General features: G+C 40.3%; 1 protein-coding gene across 1 annotated transcript in view; it reads right to left on the bottom strand.

Moving 5' to 3' along the window:
* The window catches only part of LOC122229346 (collagen alpha-4(VI) chain-like), a 147,276-nt gene that overhangs the window by 41,472 nt on the left and 84,010 nt on the right, over positions 1-21,794 (bottom strand). Inside the window, exons 21-30 of the mRNA XM_042954381.1 lie at positions 20,203-20,256; positions 16,954-17,016; positions 16,568-16,633; positions 12,744-12,797; positions 12,591-12,626; positions 7,888-7,950; positions 6,071-6,133; positions 4,953-5,015; positions 4,345-4,407; positions 2,320-2,370 (exon numbers count right to left, since the gene is read on the bottom strand). Of these exons, the coding sequence (XP_042810315.1) occupies positions 2,320-2,370; positions 4,345-4,407; positions 4,953-5,015; positions 6,071-6,133; positions 7,888-7,950; positions 12,591-12,626; positions 12,744-12,797; positions 16,568-16,633; positions 16,954-17,016; positions 20,203-20,256 (576 nt within the window). The remainder of the gene's footprint in view (positions 1-2,319; positions 2,371-4,344; positions 4,408-4,952; positions 5,016-6,070; positions 6,134-7,887; positions 7,951-12,590; positions 12,627-12,743; positions 12,798-16,567; positions 16,634-16,953; positions 17,017-20,202; positions 20,257-21,794) is intronic.

Consider the following 21,794-nt stretch of genomic DNA (forward strand, 5'->3'; position numbering starts at 1 on the left):
GGGGTGAAGGCTCAATTGTCACCAGTTAGAGAGAACCAGAGGAAAGAAAGTGGAGTTTCTCAACCTCGGCACTACTAACATTTTCGACCTGACCATTCTTCTTTGTTGTGAGGGGCTGTCCTGTGTTTTGTAGGATGAAAAATATTATCTCTGGTCTCTACTCACCAGGTGCCATTTGCATCCCCTCCCCTGGCGTGACAACCAGAACATCTCCTAGAGGGTAAAATCACCCCTGGGTGAGAACCACAGATCTAGACCTACTCTTTCAAAGAATTTTTCCAGAGAGGAAAGGGACAATGGTACTGTGTAGTTAAATGAGTGGTTTTTTTATTGTCTGTTTGCTTGTGGGAGGGGTGATATTCCCACTTCTTTGTATACTGACAGGAATGATCTGTGGAGAGGGAAAAACATTACAGAAGGGAATTGCAGAAGGGAAAGGACCCAGGAAGGAAGCAAAAGGGGAACAGAGTGCAGCCCATGAGAGAAGAGATCAGTCTTAGACAAGGGCATGGACTCTTATCCACAGCAGGAGGAGGGAAGGCAGGGTACAGAGGCTGGCCTACGCAGTGGCAGATGTATGTAGAGGTTCTCTGCTCACTGCTCCTATTTAATTAATGAAACAAGAAGCACAATCACCTGCTGAAAACGTGGGAGAGAAAGCAGGTCTTGGAAGTCTGAGGAGAAGGGAGCAGGGATGAATCAATTGATTCAGAGAGGAAAATGAACAGAGAAGGGAATGGTAGCCAGCTGGCCAAGCAGCAATAGGGCTATTTAAAGTGAGGTCATGAAGCCTTGCCAGGAAAAACCCATGCAATGTGGACTGAATCCATGATGTTAGCCATACCACAATAAGCATAGGCTGCTTTGAATGTAGTACCAGGGCTGGTATGTGGCTTAAAACGTGAACATTTGAGGGGGGCCTGGGTGGGTCAGCCAGTTAATCACCTGACTCTTAATCTCGGCTCGGGTCATAATCTCACGGCTCGTGACATCGAGCCCCATATCCAGCCCTGCGCTGACAGTGTGGAGCCGGCTTGGGATTCTCCCTCTCTCTCTCTCTCTCTCTCTCTCTCTCTCTCTGCGCGCTCCCTGCTCATGTGCACTCTCTCTGTCTGTCAAAATGAATAAAATAAACTTTGAAAAACTGGACATTTGAATTCTACCCAGAATTCCCCTGCTATGCAAACTCTCCCCTAGAGAAGAAAGACTTAATTTGCCAGGGTGGAGCTCCAATGGGCTAGCTTCTACACTCAGCTCTGTCTCTAAGCAGCTGTGTGACCATCGGCAAATCACTCCATTTCTCTACGTCTCAATTTTCGTATCTATAAATCAAAAAGGCTGAACTAGATGATCACCAAGGCACCCATGGTTCGTCATTGCGCAGGTATTTACTAAGAGCCTACTATGTTTTGGGCATGTATACACATTAATTATACTAAGGGCAATATCCTGATCAATAAAATGGCAACAGTGTCATCCAGGGAAACAAGACAATTGCAGGGTTAAGTAGCTGGGCATCACTAAACATCCTAGTGATTTCTTATGTTGTGAAACAATAAATGGTAACTCGCAGACTGAAGCACTCAGAATAACTGTGGCTATTGACATTTGATTTGTTCAACAGTCTTCATGTGATTTCCATTCTTAAAAACCTGTCAGTAACCCATTAACTACATGTTAAAATACCATATCCTTATGAGAGTAGAAATATTCAAATATACTTACTGAGTACCTACTCTGTGCCAGGCTCATTCAAGCAATACGAAATTGAATAAGGTGCAATCGACTGTCAAATTCACAAACTGGGAGGTAGCCAGATATGTAGGGATAAACCTCAATATAACCTCAATAGAAAGGGGCTACTATAGAAACATGACCAATGTGCGTGAGGAACACAGAGTATAGGACAACCAAATCTTTCCATGGGGGAGTCCAAGAAGGGTTCCACAAGGAAAAGTTGATACGTGAGTTGATCAGAGAAAATGTGTGAAAAAAGTCCAAAGGAGGGAGGTGTGTAAGGACATGCCTAAATAGAGTCAAGAGTGTTTGCAAAGACAGGAAATTAGGGAAGTTCCTGGCTGGGGTGGAAATATCTGGCATAGGTGGAAGGTGAGGAAAGGAGTTCAAGTTTTAAATAAGGCAGTAACAAAATCAGCTTTTATTTTTTAAGGAGGGAACTCTGGCAGCTATAACATGTCATAAGCAGCATTTAGAAACCATTTCTGGCATACCACTTGGATAATAAAGACTTATTCTAGTAAAATTAAAAACAAATCACCGTAGTAGTTAGTTCAGAATACCCTGTAAGATAACCCTCACCTTTTTTCCTTTTCTTCCCGGATGTCCATATCCATCTGGACCAGTAAGACCCTAAGAAAATGACACAAGATGAATGGTAGAGTCATCTAGATCAATACTGGTTGACAATATTATCTGAACCCTTGGATTAATCAGCAGTGCAAGGAAATGGAGAAGGCAGAGGGGCTTGGTGGAGGCTTATACTGTATCATAGGATAAACCCTCAGCTACCTTTATAGGATAAGGAGAGGATAAGTATTTAAAACTTGAAAAGTATTTTTTTTTTCAATTTTAACTTCTTCTTTAGCAAGATTCTGTACCTCACCAAAATGATGCCACAGATGTAGGGAGCCACATCACTGTACAAAATCCCTCTTGAGCTAAATTTCCTTTCTTTGCAGGGTAAAGTAACAAAAGAAGAAGCTCTAGAATTTGGCAAATCTCTAGAGATAAATGCAAACTTACGGAGGAAAAGACTGGGATGGAGGCAATAGAGTTTAGTGAATAAGTGCTTAAGACATATACCCAGACAGACCTGAATTTTCATTCTACTTCCAACACTGGTTGGAAGCAAGTTATTCCGGGGGGGGGGGGGGGGGGGGGGGGGGGGGGCGGTGGAGGTGATGATGGCAGTGGTGGTGATCTTGGTCATGATGACGGTGTTCGTGGTGGAGGCAGTGATAGTGGAAGCAGAGGTGATGGTGATGACAACAATTATGAATATGTTAATGACACTACTGGGATCTTAGCATCTGTACATATACACAGTGAGCTTCCTATGACAAGGGGTAAATTCAGAACCTTTTAGGTGCACCTTGCTGAATGGACAAAAACTGCACCCAAACCAAGCAGTCAACTGAGAACAATTTTAAGTTTTAAGCCACAAAGATCATTCCTATGGCCTAAGGGGGAAAAGCTTGAAACATTAGAAAAATGAAAAAGAATAAGATAAAGAAGATTGCCAAAGATGAATTGTTTGGGGACAAAAAAGATGCAAATGAGGTTCATTTGCTGTTCCTCTGTTTTCTCTCTGCTGAAGGACACACACGGCCTCGGGCACCTACAAATTTCAGAGATCCAAACCGCCTATCTTGGAGATAACCGCTTCTGACATTCCTGAAATGACACCTTCCAGAAAGGCATTGCTCCCCAGCTTCGTCTGTCCCAAGGAGAGACCGGTAGAAACAACCTTTGCGTTATTTTAAACCAGGAAATGTTAATAAAGTGGAACAGCATTAACTTCTTCACCCGAACTGAGAGTAGATGCAGAACACTACTTATCCCATATTCCTTTTGACAGTAATCTTGTTCTATTTTCTCCCCCTTGCACATTTAATTTTAAGCTTTTTGGCCTGCTTTTTTCTTCTCCCCTTGCTAACAAATGCAATTTCAATGTTGAGTGCAAAACAATGGCAGGGTGTTCCCACTGTTGATGAAAGAAATCTCAAACATAGGAGCTGCAGGAGAGACAACATTTCTCCCTGTCATAAAGCTCATTCCAATAAAATGATGAATTGAAAATAGTCATAAAATAACTAACTGGCTCTCATGTTCAGAGGGATGGCTAAGGTCTAAATGCAGAGCCCTGTCTCTGGGAGCATTATCTGTTCAAGTAAACCTTTGATGATCCTTGGTCTCCAAAGGTTATTTCTATGTTCTGGGTAATTGAGGCCATGCACTTAAAAGTTTGCAAGTCTGAATGCCTGTCTTATTTGTTTCCCTGGAAAAATTGTTTCATTGAACACATCTGTATTCCAAAAAATCTCAAATGCTTAGAAAACATCTTTGTCAAACAGACGAGGCTCACTGGCATATCCCTCTTCCACAACATGTGAGGAGGCAAAATAAATCCCAAGACATCTTTAGGTTCTTTATTTATGGGAGGAGTTTGAGAACCTTTGACTCTTTAGGGTCACAACAGCTCTGGCGATCATATCATATTTGTACCCCAAAATTCATCAGGAATATTCGAACTTTGTGTGAAACAAGAACAAATAACAAACAAGAAATTCAGCCGAGAGTCCAAAACAGAGAAGCCAGACTTACAGGTTGCCCTCTGAGTCCTTGTCGACCCCGTGGGCCTGTGGCTCCTGTGTCACCAAGATCTCCCTTTTGTAACAAAAGGTAAACATGAAGTTAATTTTTTCCTATGAGTTCATGCAGTTTTATGTCATTTTCCTTAGAGAGTTTACAGTCACCCTTATTCAGGTCCCGTTGCCAACACCATACAGTCTAAGGTGAGTATCTTCCTCTGGACTTTGTTACACAGAGATTACTAACAAATATAGTGGAGATTTGGGCACTGAAAATTAGTGAAATGAGGTATATGGCATCCATGACAGAATTTTATATTTTTCTGGCTTTTTCTAGGTGTGAATGTAAGACTATGTTTGTAGAGAACCCATATATTTATCTATTTATTGATATGTCTTTGCCTACTGATATAGGTGGCCATCTATCTATCTTTCTATATGTCAGTCTATATGTCTTTCCTTCTCTGTATCCACTGTCCAACTATAAGGTATAGTCAATACCATCACCAATGATATCAAAAACTCACACTGGAAATGATCACATACGGAGAGATTCACATGAGAATACCCAAGTTACAAGAAAAAAAAAAACAAAAAAAAGATGTGTTCTCTGGCATTTACCTTCATTCCTGTTGGTCCCGCTTTCCCTTTTGAACCAACTGTCCCTGGAGGCCCAGGAATCCCCTACAACAAGACCACAACTAAAATCACCTCAAGGGCCACAAGGTAACTCCCTGACTCTCTTGTTATTATCGAAATGGTCTGGAACTGGTAATATACTCATAAATCACCTTTAGTGTTTTATACAATTAATTGTATCCTTCAACATACAAAATGCTTCATATACACATTTAATGTCTGGGCTGGTGGTGGGGTGGGGGAGAAGGAGGGAGGCGTTCTATGTAAGAGGCCACATCTACTAAGCTCTGAGCACTGGAGCGATGATCTGGCTACTAGAGGGAAAAACGCCGTTTGATTAAGAGATCAGGAAGACAAACACCTAGACTTTCACCTGCTCCAAACAGAAAATATTATCAAAAGAGAATGAAAATAATACAATCGGTACAAGGCTAGACTTTTTCTGATCGAGAGTTAATAAGAACAGAACTAGGGCATAGGCTATCCTGGAGCTGCTATTTTGATTCTCCAGATTGAGACGCTTATCCCTAACTTAAACCATGCTGCTCAGAATTTAAGCTATGTCAAATGCTCCCATCATCAGGAAGCCACTTGTAATCATCTGTCTCAATGTGGTCTGACGCTTCTATGAACCACTGGGAGACTGGGTCAGGAGTAGAAGGGGCACTAGAAAGAACAAGTTGGAAGCCAATTCCACCACGTACCGTCCTCATGACAAATCATTTTTAATCCCTTTGAGCCTCGGTTTCCTTATCTATAAAATTAGGATAGTAACGCTTCTTTTTATGCTTGTGAGGATCATATTGGCCGTTTATACCTCTGTACAGCTCTATTTTTCCTTGCACTATAGGTAAGGCACGATCAGTTTGTGTTAAACACCCTTGGGGCTCTAACCCAATCTCATTGATCACCATATTCCCACAATTTACCAGAATAGAAGGCGGTATAGCCAGTGATCAAGTTAGCTATTTCTAGAAACCCCTGATACCTACCAATTCCAGAACAGTGTAGCTTTGTTATTTATCCAGGAACACTCAGGTGTATGAATTGGCCACTGTTAATATGCAACTCTGCTGTAGTTTTTCGTTTTTCAAACGTACCTTAGCACCCAGTAAGCCTTTTGGTCCAGAATTTCCTGGTTGTCCTTGCCTTCCTCTTGGTCCCTGGTTCAAAGATGACATTAGAATTCAATCAGTGTTTATGGTCTATTTCCCATGTAACCACAAAGTCGCCTTGGTCATCAACGGGAGCACAAATCATGGTGCCCTGACCCATCACTATCACATGTATCACACTTTATTCAGCAGCATCAGCACCAAAGCAACCCAGACTCACTCCATCTGAAGCACTGGATATGAGCCTTCAGCATCCATATTTGTGACCACCTCTGCAGTTGAATCTGATGAGCCCTAAAATCTCAGAACATTGCTTTTATATTTTAATACACCCAACTAGTTTTAAATCCTAAAAGGGGAATGAAAGGGGCTGCTGGGATATTGATCTCCTTTGAAAATTCAACCTTCTCTGTACACACACAAGGGCACATTTTGATTTTTTCAAGAACCAATAGTACCTTTAAGAAGCCTAATCGCACTGGACACATTGCTGGGGAGTTACTCATTTTCTCCCCAATCTATTTTATTGTACTGATTTCAACACTAATTTTTCTCTAGCTTTTCTGAAAAAATGCTTTCCTATTAAAAGCATTGATCATGGCCTCTATACTCCTGGGTGAGGCATTGTAGTCTTCTATTTAAATACAGCATCATACCCACATCCCAGTGGGAGGTGAAATTAAGGAGAGGTTTTATTGATTATCTTGCTCATGGTTCACAAAACAACATGTTCCCCTTGCGTTCAGCAGTAGGATAGAGTGAATATAAAAGAGAAAGCCAGGACACAACAGTGGCGGGGGGTCCAAATTTGAATTAAGCCAGCAATCAAAATGAAGGCAAAAATATATCTCTAGGTTGTTTTCCCCTATGTTCAGACACTCTTCTATCATAAAATAAATACAATCCCTAATTACACTTTGATTACCCATTTCTTCCTTTAGTACTTTTGTCAAGTCGAAAAACAACAGAAACCTTTCAAAGTTATCACCTGACACCTATAGAATTTTTAAAGTTATGGAGAATGACTCAATGTGTTAGTAAAATGTGTTGTTTTCAAGTTCTTCCACTTGATACTTGGGAACAATTGGCTTTTAAAAGAAAGATGTAGAACATGTTCCAGAAGGGTTTACAGAATGACAGATTTGGGTTATGCTTAGAAGATTCCAAAAGAACTGGACGGGGAAATTTAAATTTCCAGTTATCACTGAATCCTTTACAACACCCTGCTTGAGGGCAAGACTCTTCCTGGCCTTAACGTCCTTCTTGAAGGTCCCACGCCTATTAGCAAAGTGACTTATGTATTACAGATACTCAATAAACACTTTGCTGATTTTTTATGCCAAACTGAATAAAATTTTAATGAATTAAGTACTGTTTGAGTAAGTTCAATACGGTTTCAAAGGCAGTAATTAAGAGCACAGATTTGATAACTAGACTGCTTGAGTTTGAATCCCATCTTTATCATTTACTAACTGTGGGAGCTTGGCCACTTTACCTTACTTCTCTATCCCCCCCCCTCCACTTCTCTCTGTAAAATAGGGAGAATAACCCCCCCCCCCATTAAAGGATTAAATGGGTTAATACAAGTGCTTAGGGCCATATTTAAGACATCTTAAGAATTCATAAATATTGCTATTAGGGTTCAACCTGCCCAGGAGAGAGATACACAATTTGCTTGGGAAAGGCCCTGGAAAAGAGGTATCCAAGGCCATTCTGATATATGTTAAATCCCCATCCAAGTATTTAAGTTATAATTTCAAACAAATATCCTTTAGCACTAAAATCAACTTCACTGATACAACCTGCGGGCCTGAGTATCCAAGCTCTCCCGGGTAACCCCGTTCACCGGATTCTCCACGCATACCCTGTTAAAATGAACAAAACTTAGTGAGTTCACCAGGCACCCTTAGGGTTCCTATTGAAGGCAGGCTTCCCTGCAATATGTCATTTGACAGCCACAAGAGAAAGATAAGAAAGATTTGATTGTCTGTGCTCAGTTCTCTTAGGATATGGAATGTGAGAAGATATGGGGGGAGGGGGCTCCACTTATGTTGCAAAGCCAGATTTTTTTTCAGTCTTTGCATGACTCTTTCCAATGTCTTAGCTTAGTGATAGAAGCAAAAACACCTTGTTTAAACAACTCAAGCTCCCATTTGACATAATAACGGGTTCCTAAAAGCCCATCCATTCCTTTTAAGGGATATGGGCTAAGTATTCACTGGTGTTAAGGACTCTTATCCCACGTGAAGGAACTCAGAATGTTGAACACAGCAACAAGCGTGACATTCTGGGGGAAGGCACATGAAGCACAAAGAGAAAGGGCAGAAACCTGACTTTAAAACCCTACGGGTTCTTGTGTGGCGCCTGGGTGGCTCAGTTGGTTAAGCGTCTGACTTTGGCTCAGGTCATGATCTCACAGTTTGTGGGTTTAAGCCCTGCGTCGGGCTCTGTGCCGACAGCTCAGAGCCTGGAACCTGCTTCCGATTCTGTGTCTCCCTCTCTCTCTGCCCCTCCCCTGCTCATGCTCTGTCTCTGTCTCAAAAATAAATAAAACATTAAATTTTTTTTTTCTAAACCCTATGGGTTCTTGAAACAAAACCAAAAATAAACCCTATAGATTCTTACAGGATTAAGCTGGCTCTCTGGGCAAAGGGTGAGCCCTTAACATGATTCGTCTAATAACTGACTTCATTTCTCCCTTGTATTAAAAGTTTCACTCCTACAGAGAAGATACATTTTCTAAGATTGAAGATAATACCCATTTTGTGAATTATTCTGCCTTCTTTTTCATGTTGCTCATGTGTCGGAAAGGCTACTAATTATTCATAGATTTGCAAAGAGAAAAAACCTTAAACTGAGAATTAATCACTGTGTAGGTCAATTCCTCGTGCTTCTTAAGTTTTTAAACTGTTCAGGTAAATAGGAAGCACTCCTTTTTTTTTTTAAGTTTTTTTCTTAAATGTGTATTTATTTTTGATAGAGCATGTGAATGCACATGAACAGGGGAGAAGCAGAGACAGAGGGAGACAGAGAGTTCCAAGCAGGCTCTGCGCGGTCAGCACAGAGCCCAACATGGGGTTTGAACTCACGAACCGTGAGCCAAAACCAAGGGTCTGATGCTTAACTGATTGAGGCACCCAGGCATCCTGGGAACCACTTGTCTTAATCATTATCGTCATCTTATTCTGCTCTTTAAAAGTTGACTTCTAGATTTATGAACATAGCTAAGTTTTAAAAGGACTGTAGCTAGAAATTTTGAAATAGGTTGTGAAAATCTTTGCACATCACATTAGTGACATTCAGAGTGCAACATCCTGAAAACAACTTGGTTCTATATAGCCAAGTTCAAACTCTTGTTATACGTCCACGCTTGTACATTTATATTAAGGGAATCATTTCAGCAAAGCAAAAGCAAGAACAAAACAAAAAAACCTGTAATACAGTTTTTCTTTTCATCACTAACCACAATATCTAACAAAACAGAAATTATCTAAATGCTTAACATAAGAATAGTTTAGCAAATAGTTGTTCTTCTACAGAGTATGCTATAATATATTTAAATGATAATAGGATGATTTGGAAACAGAAAAGCAGACTATAACATAATATATTCATTATAATAACTCTTACTATCTATCTCTTACAGGAAACAAACATGAAAATAATTGCAGGAAGCTAGTGAGCTTACACTTTAAAAATGATATTCTTTTTTTAATTTTTTTTAACATTTATTTTTTATTGAGAGACAGAGACAGAGCATGAGCATGGGAGGGGCAGAGAGAGGAGGAGACACAGAATACGAAGCAGGCTCCAGTCTCTGAGCTGTCAGCACAGAACCTGATGCAGGGCTGGAACTCACAAAACCGTGAGATCATGACCTAAGTCAAAGTCAGACACTTAACTGACTGAGCCACTCAGGCGCCCCTAAAAATGATATTCTTAATTAAAGTTTCCCCTTATTGCCAAAATAATCTATGCATTGACTTGTCTGCCATAATACAATATTTTCCATAAACAAAATCTTATTTAAATTTTCAACGTATTCTACATCTTGTAGATGTCAGCATATCTAATTTTATAGACAGTAATGAGCCATATTTTCCCCAGATCCAAGGGATGCTGTAATCTGGAATTCAGCACCCTTGGAAACTATAATCTTCCAACACTACTTGCTCATCGTTAGCAAGTCACAGCCTCAAAAACACAAATGAATCTATGTGACCAATGTTCCAACACTAGGTTAACTAGCAAACTATTGACATGTTAGATAAGTCCGCTTCAATATGATTTTATCTCTTATTTAAAAAATCAAAGCTTGAATAGGAAAAAGAGCAGACAACTACAGGGATTCATCAAGATTACAATGTGTTAAATGGAGAGGTCTCCTATTAAAGACAGTAGTTTGCTCACATTTTTCTCTGCTCCCAAAATGAGCGGTTACTGTTCCACAATCTTTCCCAATAAGAAAACAGAGCAGAGGCCCAAGCAGCAATCGGTCTGAATCAGAGCAGGAGGTCAGAAGGCCAGAAAGGAGAAATCCAAGAGAAATAAACCTCACATGTTTGAATATACTAGGAGGTTACTGGTTTTGTCAAAGAGCTTTATAATTAACTGGCAAAGTTAATTTACAAGCAAATGAGGAGAAAGAGTACCTCAGAGAAAATAAGAGTTATATAGCTGCAAATAATATTTACCTAGCAATCATATGAACAATGAACAGTCTTGACCAAAAGTGGAGAAAGTAAGTATCTCGCAAGATGAGTTGTGGGAAGTGTAAGAAGGAGATGGATAGGTTAAGAAAAATCTTTATCCCCCCCTAGCAAGAAATCAATAGAACAACATCCCAAACTGAAAACCAAGAAATACCAAAGTAACCATGCTGTTTAGAGAAACGACAATAATACCAGAAGGACTTAGCCCGCAGTGAGTTGCTCCTGAAGAGCTGGGAAGAATGGACAGGGAGATAATGCAATCTGACTTCAAATGTATGCACAGGCTTCACTCTGATTTAAATTAAATTTAAAATAACACAGGAGATGGGGGCGGGGGAGCACGTAGGTGACCTGGTTGGTTAAGGTGTAACTCTTGATTTCCACTCAGGTCATGATCTCACAGTCATGAGATCAAGCACCGTGTTGGGCTCTGTGCTGACAGCGTGAAACCTACTTGGGACTCTCTCTCTCTCCCCCACCCCTCTCTCTGTCTCTCAAAATAAACTTTAAAAAAAACCCACAGGAGATGAAGTGACATAGGGAAAGAAAAATAACCATGACCCAGCTGAACAGAGAACCCACTGTTAATGGATATTTAGATAAACGATATGTAGTGTCACAAAAGAATTAAATGATTCAAAAGTAGGAAATTCCTTCCACTGCCTAGAGCCACTTAATTTCTCCAAAACAGTCTATTTCTTTCTGCCTTTTGGGGATAAAAACAGTAAGATAAAATGATAGTTCCAGACATTATTTATTTCATAAGTATTAAAACCAAATTAACAGGAAATATCTATTTAAGAACTTATTTCAAATCCTAGCATTTTATGAGAAAAAAACATTTCACTTGGTGTCAACAAAACTTGTTTGGATTTTTGAGACTTGAAATTTCTTAACATCCGTGCTTTTCCAACACTGTTGTTATAAAGACACAGGAGTCACATCTTCTTTGTACCTCGGAGGTCATTGCCCAACACACACACACACACACACACACACACACACACACACACACACACACACTTGGGCTCAGAGTTGACATAAATCAATCTGTGATTTTCCTCCATCACTAAATCAGGACGATGCTAGAAAAAATAATACCAGCAGAGCATGACCACACTGTATTAGAGAGAAGTCTACATAATAAACTTATTTTGTAAAAAAATTCCAAAAGGATCCTGATCTTTGGATTTGAATCCAGCTCTACCAATTATTATTAGTATGTGGCCTCTGACAAGTTCTGCTAAACCATATTTTCTCTCTTATTCATAAAAGGGAACCAATGATGCTCATAACTCTGAGGGTTGTATAAAGGTTTACAGAAGGTGATAAAAATAAGGTCTAATGCAGTGACTGGTGCTAGATAATTGCTTAGTAAAATACAATTCCCCCACAGAGATATCCCCTTATCCCACCCTCTAATCTCATCCTTCCCATTTGGATAAATGGTAAAAGCTCGATCTTTTTCCTTCATTTAGGGACCATGCAATCCCCTTAAGCACTCATAGGAAGCCCCACTTCTTTACATGGAAAAATCATTATTTCAGAGGTAAAACCATTTTTCACTAAGGTATTAGCTTCTTTTCAATCTAAATGAAATACTCCAGGTTGGAGGGGAAGCAGGGAACCATACAAACTTTGTCTTCTTCATGGAAAAGGTCCCATGAAAGCCTCTCAGTGATCTTCCTGCAATCTCAGACAGCCCAGCCAGCACTCCCCTTGACCTCAGAGAGAACTCTTTAAAGTAGCCATACATGCGGAACGTAAAGCAAGTCTTTGCGGAAAGCACTGACCTCCAGCCCTGGCACACCGCGTCTTCCTCTTGACCCCTAAGAACAGAAGGGAAGCAAAGACCTTAGAGAAAGAAACGACCCAATTTTCACCCCAGCCTACCTCCCTCTTCCACACAAGCAGGTGAAATTCAACCCAAGAGTGGTTATAGTTACCTGAGGGCCAACATTTCCAGGTTCCCCCTGAGGTCCGTCAAAACTAGACCTTCCCTGAAAAGGAAGAAGTAAAGGGAATATAAGTTTCGATGTCTACATCCTTCTGGATTTACTCTTCAGACATGGGCTCTCTAATACAGAAGCCACTAGCTACATGTGGCTATTAATTTTAAATTCATTAAAATTAAATTAAAATTTTAGCTTCTCAGTTATACTCGGCACATTTCAAGTGTCCAGTAACTACACGTGGCCAGTGGCTACCATATCAGCACAGATATAAAATATTTGATCTCAAAAAGTTCTGTGGGTCAGCGCTTCTCTAGAAGCAAACGGATTAATTCTGGTGTTCTAAAATATCTGCACTGTAGACAGCCTCCCCCAAAGATTGTTCATGGGACAACTCTTCAGGGTTCATCGTGCTGCGACAGTAGTCATACACGTTCCCCCAATGAGCTATGCTTAATATTTGAAAAATACTGGGATTTCCCTTTCTACCCATCCTATAGGTACAGAGTGGCAGACAGAAACAGAAGGTAGATGAACGTGTCTCTGCACATGTGGAGCGATCAGTATGCACAGATGATGATGGAGGGAGAGGTTTTACACACAGTCACGATGAGGAAGCTTTGTGCTGCTCTCACTTCTTTAAGCCCAGAAGTGGGAAAATAAATGGTGTCCAGAGAAAAAAATGAGTCCATCTTTCAGGAAAAACAGAAACTACCTTGGAAGCCAAGGAGGGACATTTTAGATACTCAGTAAAGTCCCATGCTAACTCAGTAAGAACACAGAAACAGGGTAAGAATGTGAAATACAGAAATAAAAGCATTTGCACAAAGCTGTCCTTCCAACGGTTACTTATGATAGATTAGATTCGAAAACAATATAAATATTCCACAACATGGAAGGAAGCATTGATTAAATTATGGTAGGAACGCTTATTGAAATAGTATGCAACAATTACAAATTACGTTTATCAAAAGTTTATAAAGGAGAAAAAATGTGTTATAACATTCTTTTCAAGTATATTAAATTTGCTGAAAGAATAATTTATCCCAAATACAGAGAAAGATAAAATGACAGTTCCTCATTTCTTTATATTGTACTAGAACATTTTTTAATAAGCCAATGGGATCCTTATTTGACTTTCTCAGGAAAAGTAATTGCATCACCAAGTTAGGAACGTTCTGTAAACTTACTTTTTTTCTTGGTTACTGGAACTATTCATTTTTTTCTTTACATTTTACATCCTGTATTCCCAAATATCTATAGTGTTACTTTTATTGTAAAAAATTTTTTAAATATAGTAGGCTACATGAGAAAGGAGGCTTTAGACAAGGCACTCTCACAACTGGTCTAGATATAAAAAAGATTCTTTCTTAAAACATTTATCATTTTCTCACTTCAATAGTAGACAGTTTTTTGCAGCCAGCGTAGCAAAGGAATCATTTGGGCAGATGTTGGAATCATTGGGTAAAAGACTGTCGGGAAACAAGAAATTTACAATCTCAGTATCACTGCCAGATTACTTGATCATTACAAAGAGGGAAAAAGTGTGTTTACAATGCCTAAGTCTCATGAACAGCATCTTAATCAAGTGACCAAATTAATGTACCAGTAATGAGACAGCCAGACATAGTTTCTCTCCTGGTGACTGAGAAGGCTACAGCCTTACTTAATCTCCTGAAAAAAAATATTTAAACTGAATCTTATCATGAGGAAACAATCAGACAAATCCTAACTGAGGGATGTTTGGCAAAATAACTGGTCAGGAATGCCCATGTCACGGAAACAAAGGACTGGACAACAGCTGTGACTGAGGGATACTACTGAGGCAAGACAACTAAATATACCACACAGTCCTCGATCAGCGCTCAGATCTTAGGCATCAGCATGTGTTTTGCACTGAGCCTTTACAGAAGCAGCCCGCACCCCAAGCAGCGAGAGGCCCCGCCAAGCTCCTTCCCTGGGGACCACACTCAGCATCTCAGCATCCAGCTGCCATAGCTTTGAACTCTGGGAGCATCCCTGCATCTCAATTTATTTGTTCATCCCTTAGCAAAATGTGTCCTAAGGTATCAGAGAAGCCTAGAAGAGGTTATTTTGGGGGGTCTTGGAACACTCAAATATGTTTCCATATAAATTAATGGTAATTTTCTTCGCTGACTCCATTTCCGCTTCTGATTGGTTTCAGAGGAACTCTCTGCTTTCGCACAGCCAAGGAAACTTGTACCGAGGAAAGATTGCCCCCTAGAGGTCTATCTTCTAATGACACTTACTAACCTGGAATTTCAGCATTCCCAGCTATAGGCTTGTATAATTTGTGAGAGTGACTTCTATTACCCAAGTCTATTCAAAGAATATTTAGCACCCTTCTTTGAGCTCGAAATGGGAGTAGAAACCATGTGGAACACAAGTTCACTGTTACATGGCACCACCTCAGAGGGTTCCAATTTTTGTTTGCACACACAATTCAGGGATCTAATCTTCTAAGTTAACCCTCAGCTGAAGTCAGTGATGGAGACCTCTGAAAACTGAGAGCATGAGACTTTCCCCATGGCTGGGGTGCTGTGATGCACACAGTACTGGACAGTTTGTATAGAGGCCTGAGTTCTTTCCAGCTGTAAAACCATGAGCAAACCATGGAATCAAAGCTCAATTTATATGCCTTCCTTCCCATGACGCCCATTAACTCATGGGAACTTTGAAATGGTTTTTCTAACCTTCTCACCTTATAGATGAGGGAACTGGGACCCAGATGGGTTAAGGGTTGCTTCTCTTTGCTCAATTCCATAACTGATTGGCTATTCACAGGGCTCTCCAATCTCAACTCACCCAAGAGAACCCTCTCAATGGAGTTTGTCCAAAATAACTGTAATTCACAACAGGATGAGAAATTCTTGCAGCAAGGAGTTACAGTTTTCTCCCATAGTTACATAATAATGATCTTGTTACAAACTGGATTTTACACAGGACCTGGCCATCCACAAAATGGATGCAACCGAGTCACAATTCAGGGAAAAGAATCAACATCCTAAGGCTTTGTCAAAGGAGGCAAACTGGAGTTCAAAGGAAATAGAGGTTGCTTTACAGTTATAAACATTTTGCTGTGCAGACCTTGTTTCTGGAAATTTGGAATGACAAGATGTGAGGACTGAGGCACTTGGGGTAGTCATCTTTCAGTCATGCATTTTAATAACGAGGACATCAAAAAAATTCTAAAGATGGCTTCCAATCAGCAGCATTTGCAAAGTGAACAAGTCTTTTTCCTTTGGTGCTACCTTCTGTCATAACACTTCCAGTTTTCAAAACCAGATAAGGAGCTAATCTCTAAAACTGGCTAGTACTCGATTCACATCAGTCAACAATGGCAGTGGTGGAAAGCAAGTCAACAGTGTAATGTCCTGACCGTCTTTTGAATCAAGGCATCATGATGACCTTGGAGAATTTTTAAACTGCAAAGATCTTAGGCACCACGGAGCCTGATGCTTTCACTTTCGAGGTGAAGAAACCAAGCACAAAAGACATAAAGTAACCTGTATTGCTAGTGTTGTGGGAAATGAGATTTTTTTCAAGATAAAAAGAAACCACAAGACAAGGATGCAAGAATATAAGGCTATAACTGGGGATTAGCATTCGGAGCTCTTGTCTCCATGGGCAGCGGCGTCCCAGTGGTTTGCTCCCTAGTTTTCAGTGCTGATCCAACCAGAGTGCTCTAGCCTTCCTCACCAACTAGAATTTCCAACCGCCCCCCGCACCCGCCCCAGCCCCACCTCCACCCCACCCCCCATGTACCAATAGCACCAAGTCAACAGAGATGATCTTACCTGATGTCCACGCCTTCCTTTTTCTCCCTTAGGGCCTTGGATGAAACTATCTGCTCCAGGATCTCCCTGAGAAAAGAAAAGGTTGCTTACCTCAAATGGGCAGAAAAGATAGGAAAAGAAATTACAGGAAGTATGATTTTTTAAAGGCATCAAAGTGTACCTTTTTAATTGTCTGATTTTGCTTAGAAATCCCAAATACCCAATGCAATTAAAGTTGCAAACTCTTTAAGAACCCAAATGTTCTATAAGATGGATCTCCTCACAAATCTCTTATTTGTTGCAATGCTAAGACAGGCTGAACAGATGCCTCATTAATAAATAATTAATTGCTCTCTGACTTTGTGCCTAAGCAAACTGTTTATAAGGCCCTGGATTAAAGCACTCACAGGATCTCCCCTTAACCCAGGCTCTCCACGCTTCCCAGGTGGTCCAGGTGGTCCCGTCAAGCCCTGAAATCACAGGGGGAAAAAATGTGTCACATTAAAAGATCATCTATTGCCCAAAGGAAAGAGAACATTAAGAGGCAAAATGAGAATCACATTAAAAGAGCAATTTAGTACTTGAACTTTAAAGCATTTGCTGCCCAAGAGGTGAGGAGGAGATGAAGAAAAGAACATACTTTTACTGGAAATCTCTGATATATGTGGCCCTAGGTATGCATGACCTCACCCTAGATATGTGAACCCTTACAACTCAGGAATTACATACTGCATGCAAGGAACCTAAGGCTCAGCAAAGTTGGACCCAGTTGTCCCTACCACCAAATTCCTAATCTTTCCACATCTCCCTGATACTCTTACACAGAAACACACATGAGAAGAAGAAGGTGGTCTCTACCACAAACATGGGCAGCACTGGCACAGCAAGATCTCATGAAAAAGAGGCAAATGAGAGAAAAATGCTTCTGGAGCTCCTACTCTAGAAGGGGAACCAGTGAAGTGAAGCAATTTGCCATAAGACTATGACATGATAAACAAATGGTTGCTTCTCTTAAAATCTGTGGTTACTGGTACTCTCTCTGTGTAGTAGTTCCTACAGAGCCACGGCGTCAGGGAGAGCCCCCACCCCCCAGGAACCTTCCTCAAATGGGGTTATGTGCCTGGTTCTAGAGGGTATATGCCACACTCTGAGGACAGTGGAGTGGGACCCATCTCTGAGATATGGTTCTCAGACACACAGGGAATGGAATGTTCTCTAGGCTCTAAAAACAGCCACCTCATAATGTTACTCCTCCTCACCTCTTTCCTGGCCTGATATAATGGTAAAAGGGAGTTAGTTAATTCTAAATTCCAACACTACTGTCCAATTTACTAGCTAGGTGAATTTTTTTGACTTCTCTAAGATGCAATGTTCTCATTTGTGAAACAGATATACCCATTTTATCAAGCTGTTATAGAGATTAAATGGAACAATAAATTAAAATGCTGAATACAGAGGCTGGCATTTGGTTCTTATCATGATGTGCCCAATTTCCAGTCCTTCCTTTTTCTGACCCAGAAAATCCCAAATCCCTCACCATGGCACTACATTGACTCCAACTTGCCCTTCCAGACTTTCTTCCCACTCTTTTTTTTTTTTTTAAGTTTATTTATTTTTGACAGAGAGAGAAATAGTGTGCATGAGCTAGGGAGGGGCAGAGAGAGAGGGAGACACAGAATACAAAGTAGGCTCCAGGCTCTGAGCTGTCAGCACAGAGCCCAATGCGGGGCTCGAACCCACGAGCCATGAGATCATGACCTGGGTCAAAGTCGGGTGCTTAACGACTGAGCCACCCAGGCGCCCCTCTTCCCACTCTTTATACCTTTTATCTCACCCTCCACTCCTGTGGACTTGGAATCATTATTTGTCCGAACTCACAATGAGCTCCTCTAACTCTAAGCCTTTCCTTTTTCTTAGCCTGGAATCATGTGTCTTAACAGGGTTGTGTGTCTCCCTCACAGAGGTCTATGAAAAATACCTTGATTTCCTGTACTCCCTGGAATGCCAGGGTCCTCTCCTGCCTTGGGCACCATTATCAATTACCACAGGACCTTAGTATGGAAGGCTGACCTCTTGCCCCCTTCCCTCCTCCTTTACCATCTGGTTGTTACTCATCTTTCAAATTTCATGCCATCCTCACTCCCTTGATGAAGCCTTCCTGAATACACACAGTCTGGATCAGATTCCCGTCATTTATCTGTCCTTCATATCCTTATCTCAGCCATAACCTTACAGCTACTTTGTGATTATTTCATTAATATCTTTCATTCCTCACAGAGGCCAGTTTTGAGGTACAGAACCCATGCCTGTCTTGTTCCCCATTCTAAAATCATACCTGGATTACAACAGATAGATACTCAGCAAATTTTTATTATTGTTCAGATGAAGAAATGCCGCTCTAGTTTAGGTTCTTCTCCAAGTCACTATACTCCCATTGATTGTTTATTTACACCATTCTTACAACCTTTATCTTATCCTATCTTGGATTATAGTTCTTCCTGGACAAATCTTATCTCCTATACTGTGAATAAGCTCTTTGTTGGTCACAACCATGACTTATTTATCTTTGAACCCTTCTTTGTATCTAGCAAAACACTCTACAGGTAGGAAGAATTTGACAGGTGTTTGTAGAATTAAACTAAATTCAATGGAAGCTGAAAGCTCTCCAGTCTTGAAAGAAATGTGGTGTCCCCCACCTTCTCTAAAATCGAATCCACAAATTGCACGTTATCAATTAAACCTCCCTCAATAAAGAACCATTTCTTGTGACTCCCTGCTTTACTTATTGGGAAATCAATCCACACCTTGGGGTAAAAGTATTACTCTAATTCCATAAGGGGTCCCCAAAATAAAAAAAAGAACAAAAGTAAATAAAATTTACCTCCCCCCCCCCCTTATCTAATCCAATCAATCGGCAGAAGCTGACTATAACAGTTCTGAGATGGATCCTTCAGACTGGATTTCATAATCTCTTAGTAATGTCTGCAATGGGCATAGGGATCTGCTTTCCCTTGCATAGAAATATAATTACCAGCACGAGGCAGTGAATAGTCCCTGTCAAGCAGATAGTGCAAATAATGTACATGAGAAGGATGTAGAGAAGGGAGAGGGCAAGCACTACAGGCTGACATGGTCAAGGAGGATGTCCTGAGGAGGAAAGAGAGGAGCTGGAAATTGGAGAAAAACTGATATTCAAATAAGCCCTGAAGATGGAGGCAGGGAAAAACCACTCCAGGATGGGGTGCCTGGGACGAGCTAAGACACAGGGGTGGGCATGCACAAGAAATCTTCAGGGTACAATGAGTAGTACAATATGATTGGGAAGGACCCTTCTGGACTGAGAGTAATGAAGGTCGTGGCTGAGAGGCCTGGGGTGTGGGACTGAATCACTGGTGACAGGGAGTTTTGCAAAGCCCATGAGGTAGGACGCAGTGATTACTGCTCCAAAGGCTAAGTAACTGGATTTTTATCACTCATTTCACTAGCAGCACAGGAGGGTCTCAACTAAAGACTCCAAAAAGATAATATTTATTGCCCTTTAACTCCTGATCTAGAACTTAAACCATTAGAGGATTCTTTCCCAGAACTTAAACATAAACTATCAAGGTCAGTTTATGCAATAGAAATATGAGAGAAGACTAATTCTCACACTTTACCCGATTTCCTCTATTTCCTTTTTCTCCAGATGACCCCGGGGCTCCACGATTACCCTAGAAAAAGAAATATACAAAGAAGCTTTGTATATCAGGTCACAGTGGGAACTTTTTCCATGTAGTTTCACATTCTAGCCAAGAGCAGAAAGGTTACCATTCTCCTTGTATGTGACAGACTAGATGCTCTGAAAAATCCTCCCTTTGAAAATCATATAAAATTCCATATAGCAAAGTTTAAAATATTTTATATACATTAATGAGCTTATAAAGAACAAGAGAAATTCTTAGAGTTCAGAGTAAAGGGAAAGTAGAAATCCAGAGAAGTAATAGCCATTGGCCATCCTGAGTCACTCTAGTCACTCTGTGAGTTGAGGAAAAACCAAAATCTCATCATTTACTTTAAAGTGATCTCAGGAGGAAGTGCCCAAGTACGTGGCAGAAGCAAATAACCTCAATTCAGGCCTTATAGACTTCTCACAGCTGAAGTTCAATCAAAAATGAGTTTAAATCAAAAGTCACCATACACATGAGGGAGACACCATGGCGGCAAAGCCAGTAGAAACCACAGGCAACAAAATCAGACTTGCAATGACTATAGCTGTTGGAATTATCATATGCAGAATATAAAATAAGTACTTTTAATACATTTAAATAGGTAAAAAAAAGAATGAGTAAAATAACAAGCAACTGTTAAGAGAGAGAGAGAGAGAGAGAGAGAGAGAGAGACCAAGCAGAACTGAGAAAGATAGAACTTCTTGAAGTGAAAATCAGAATAAATGAAATTAAAAATCCAATGGGCAGGTTAAATGGTATATTAGACACAAGTGACATAAGGATTAATGAACTTGAAACGGAAGAAAGTGTTCAGAATGCAGCACAGGAAGACAAACAACACATGAAAGGGAGATTAAGAGACATCAGGACAAATTTCTTCCAAAAAGAGGTAATAGAGAAAATGGGAAGGATAAAAACTTCAAAGTAAGAATTTGCTAAGGAGTGTCCAAAAATGATAGAAGGCACAAATGCTCATATTAAAAAACCTAACAAGTCCCAAGCAGTATAAATAAAAAGAAACCCACACCTGGACACATCATACTGAAACTACAGAACACTAGAAAGAAGGGGGAAAATTTTTTTTAATTCACATCCAAGCTACTTAACATATAGTATAATAATGATTTCAGGAATAGAATTTAGTGATTCATCACTTGCATATGACATCCAGTGCTCATCCCAACAAGCGTCCTCCCTAATGCCCCTTGCCCATTTAGCCCATCCCCCCACCCAACACCCCCTCCAGCAACCCTCAGTTTGTTCTCTGTATTTAAAAGTCTCTTATACTCTGTCTCCCTTTCTGCTTTTATCTTATTTTTGCTTTCCCTAGAAGGGGAAATTTTTAAAGCAATATAATATTTTTTGTTAAGACTGCTGACAAAGGAACAATAATTAGTTTGACAAATAACTTCTTAACAGCAATAATGAAAGACAGAAGACAACAGAAGCCAGAAGACTATGAAATGACATTTTCTAAGTGCCAAAAGAAAATCATTATTTCCCCAAGAACTATCTTACAAGAAAAATTGTAAAATAAAGAG

This window comes from Panthera leo, chromosome C2 (assembly GCF_018350215.1).
Source record: "Panthera leo isolate Ple1 chromosome C2, P.leo_Ple1_pat1.1, whole genome shotgun sequence".
In the NCBI taxonomy this organism is placed as follows: domain Eukaryota; kingdom Metazoa; phylum Chordata; class Mammalia; order Carnivora; family Felidae; genus Panthera; species Panthera leo.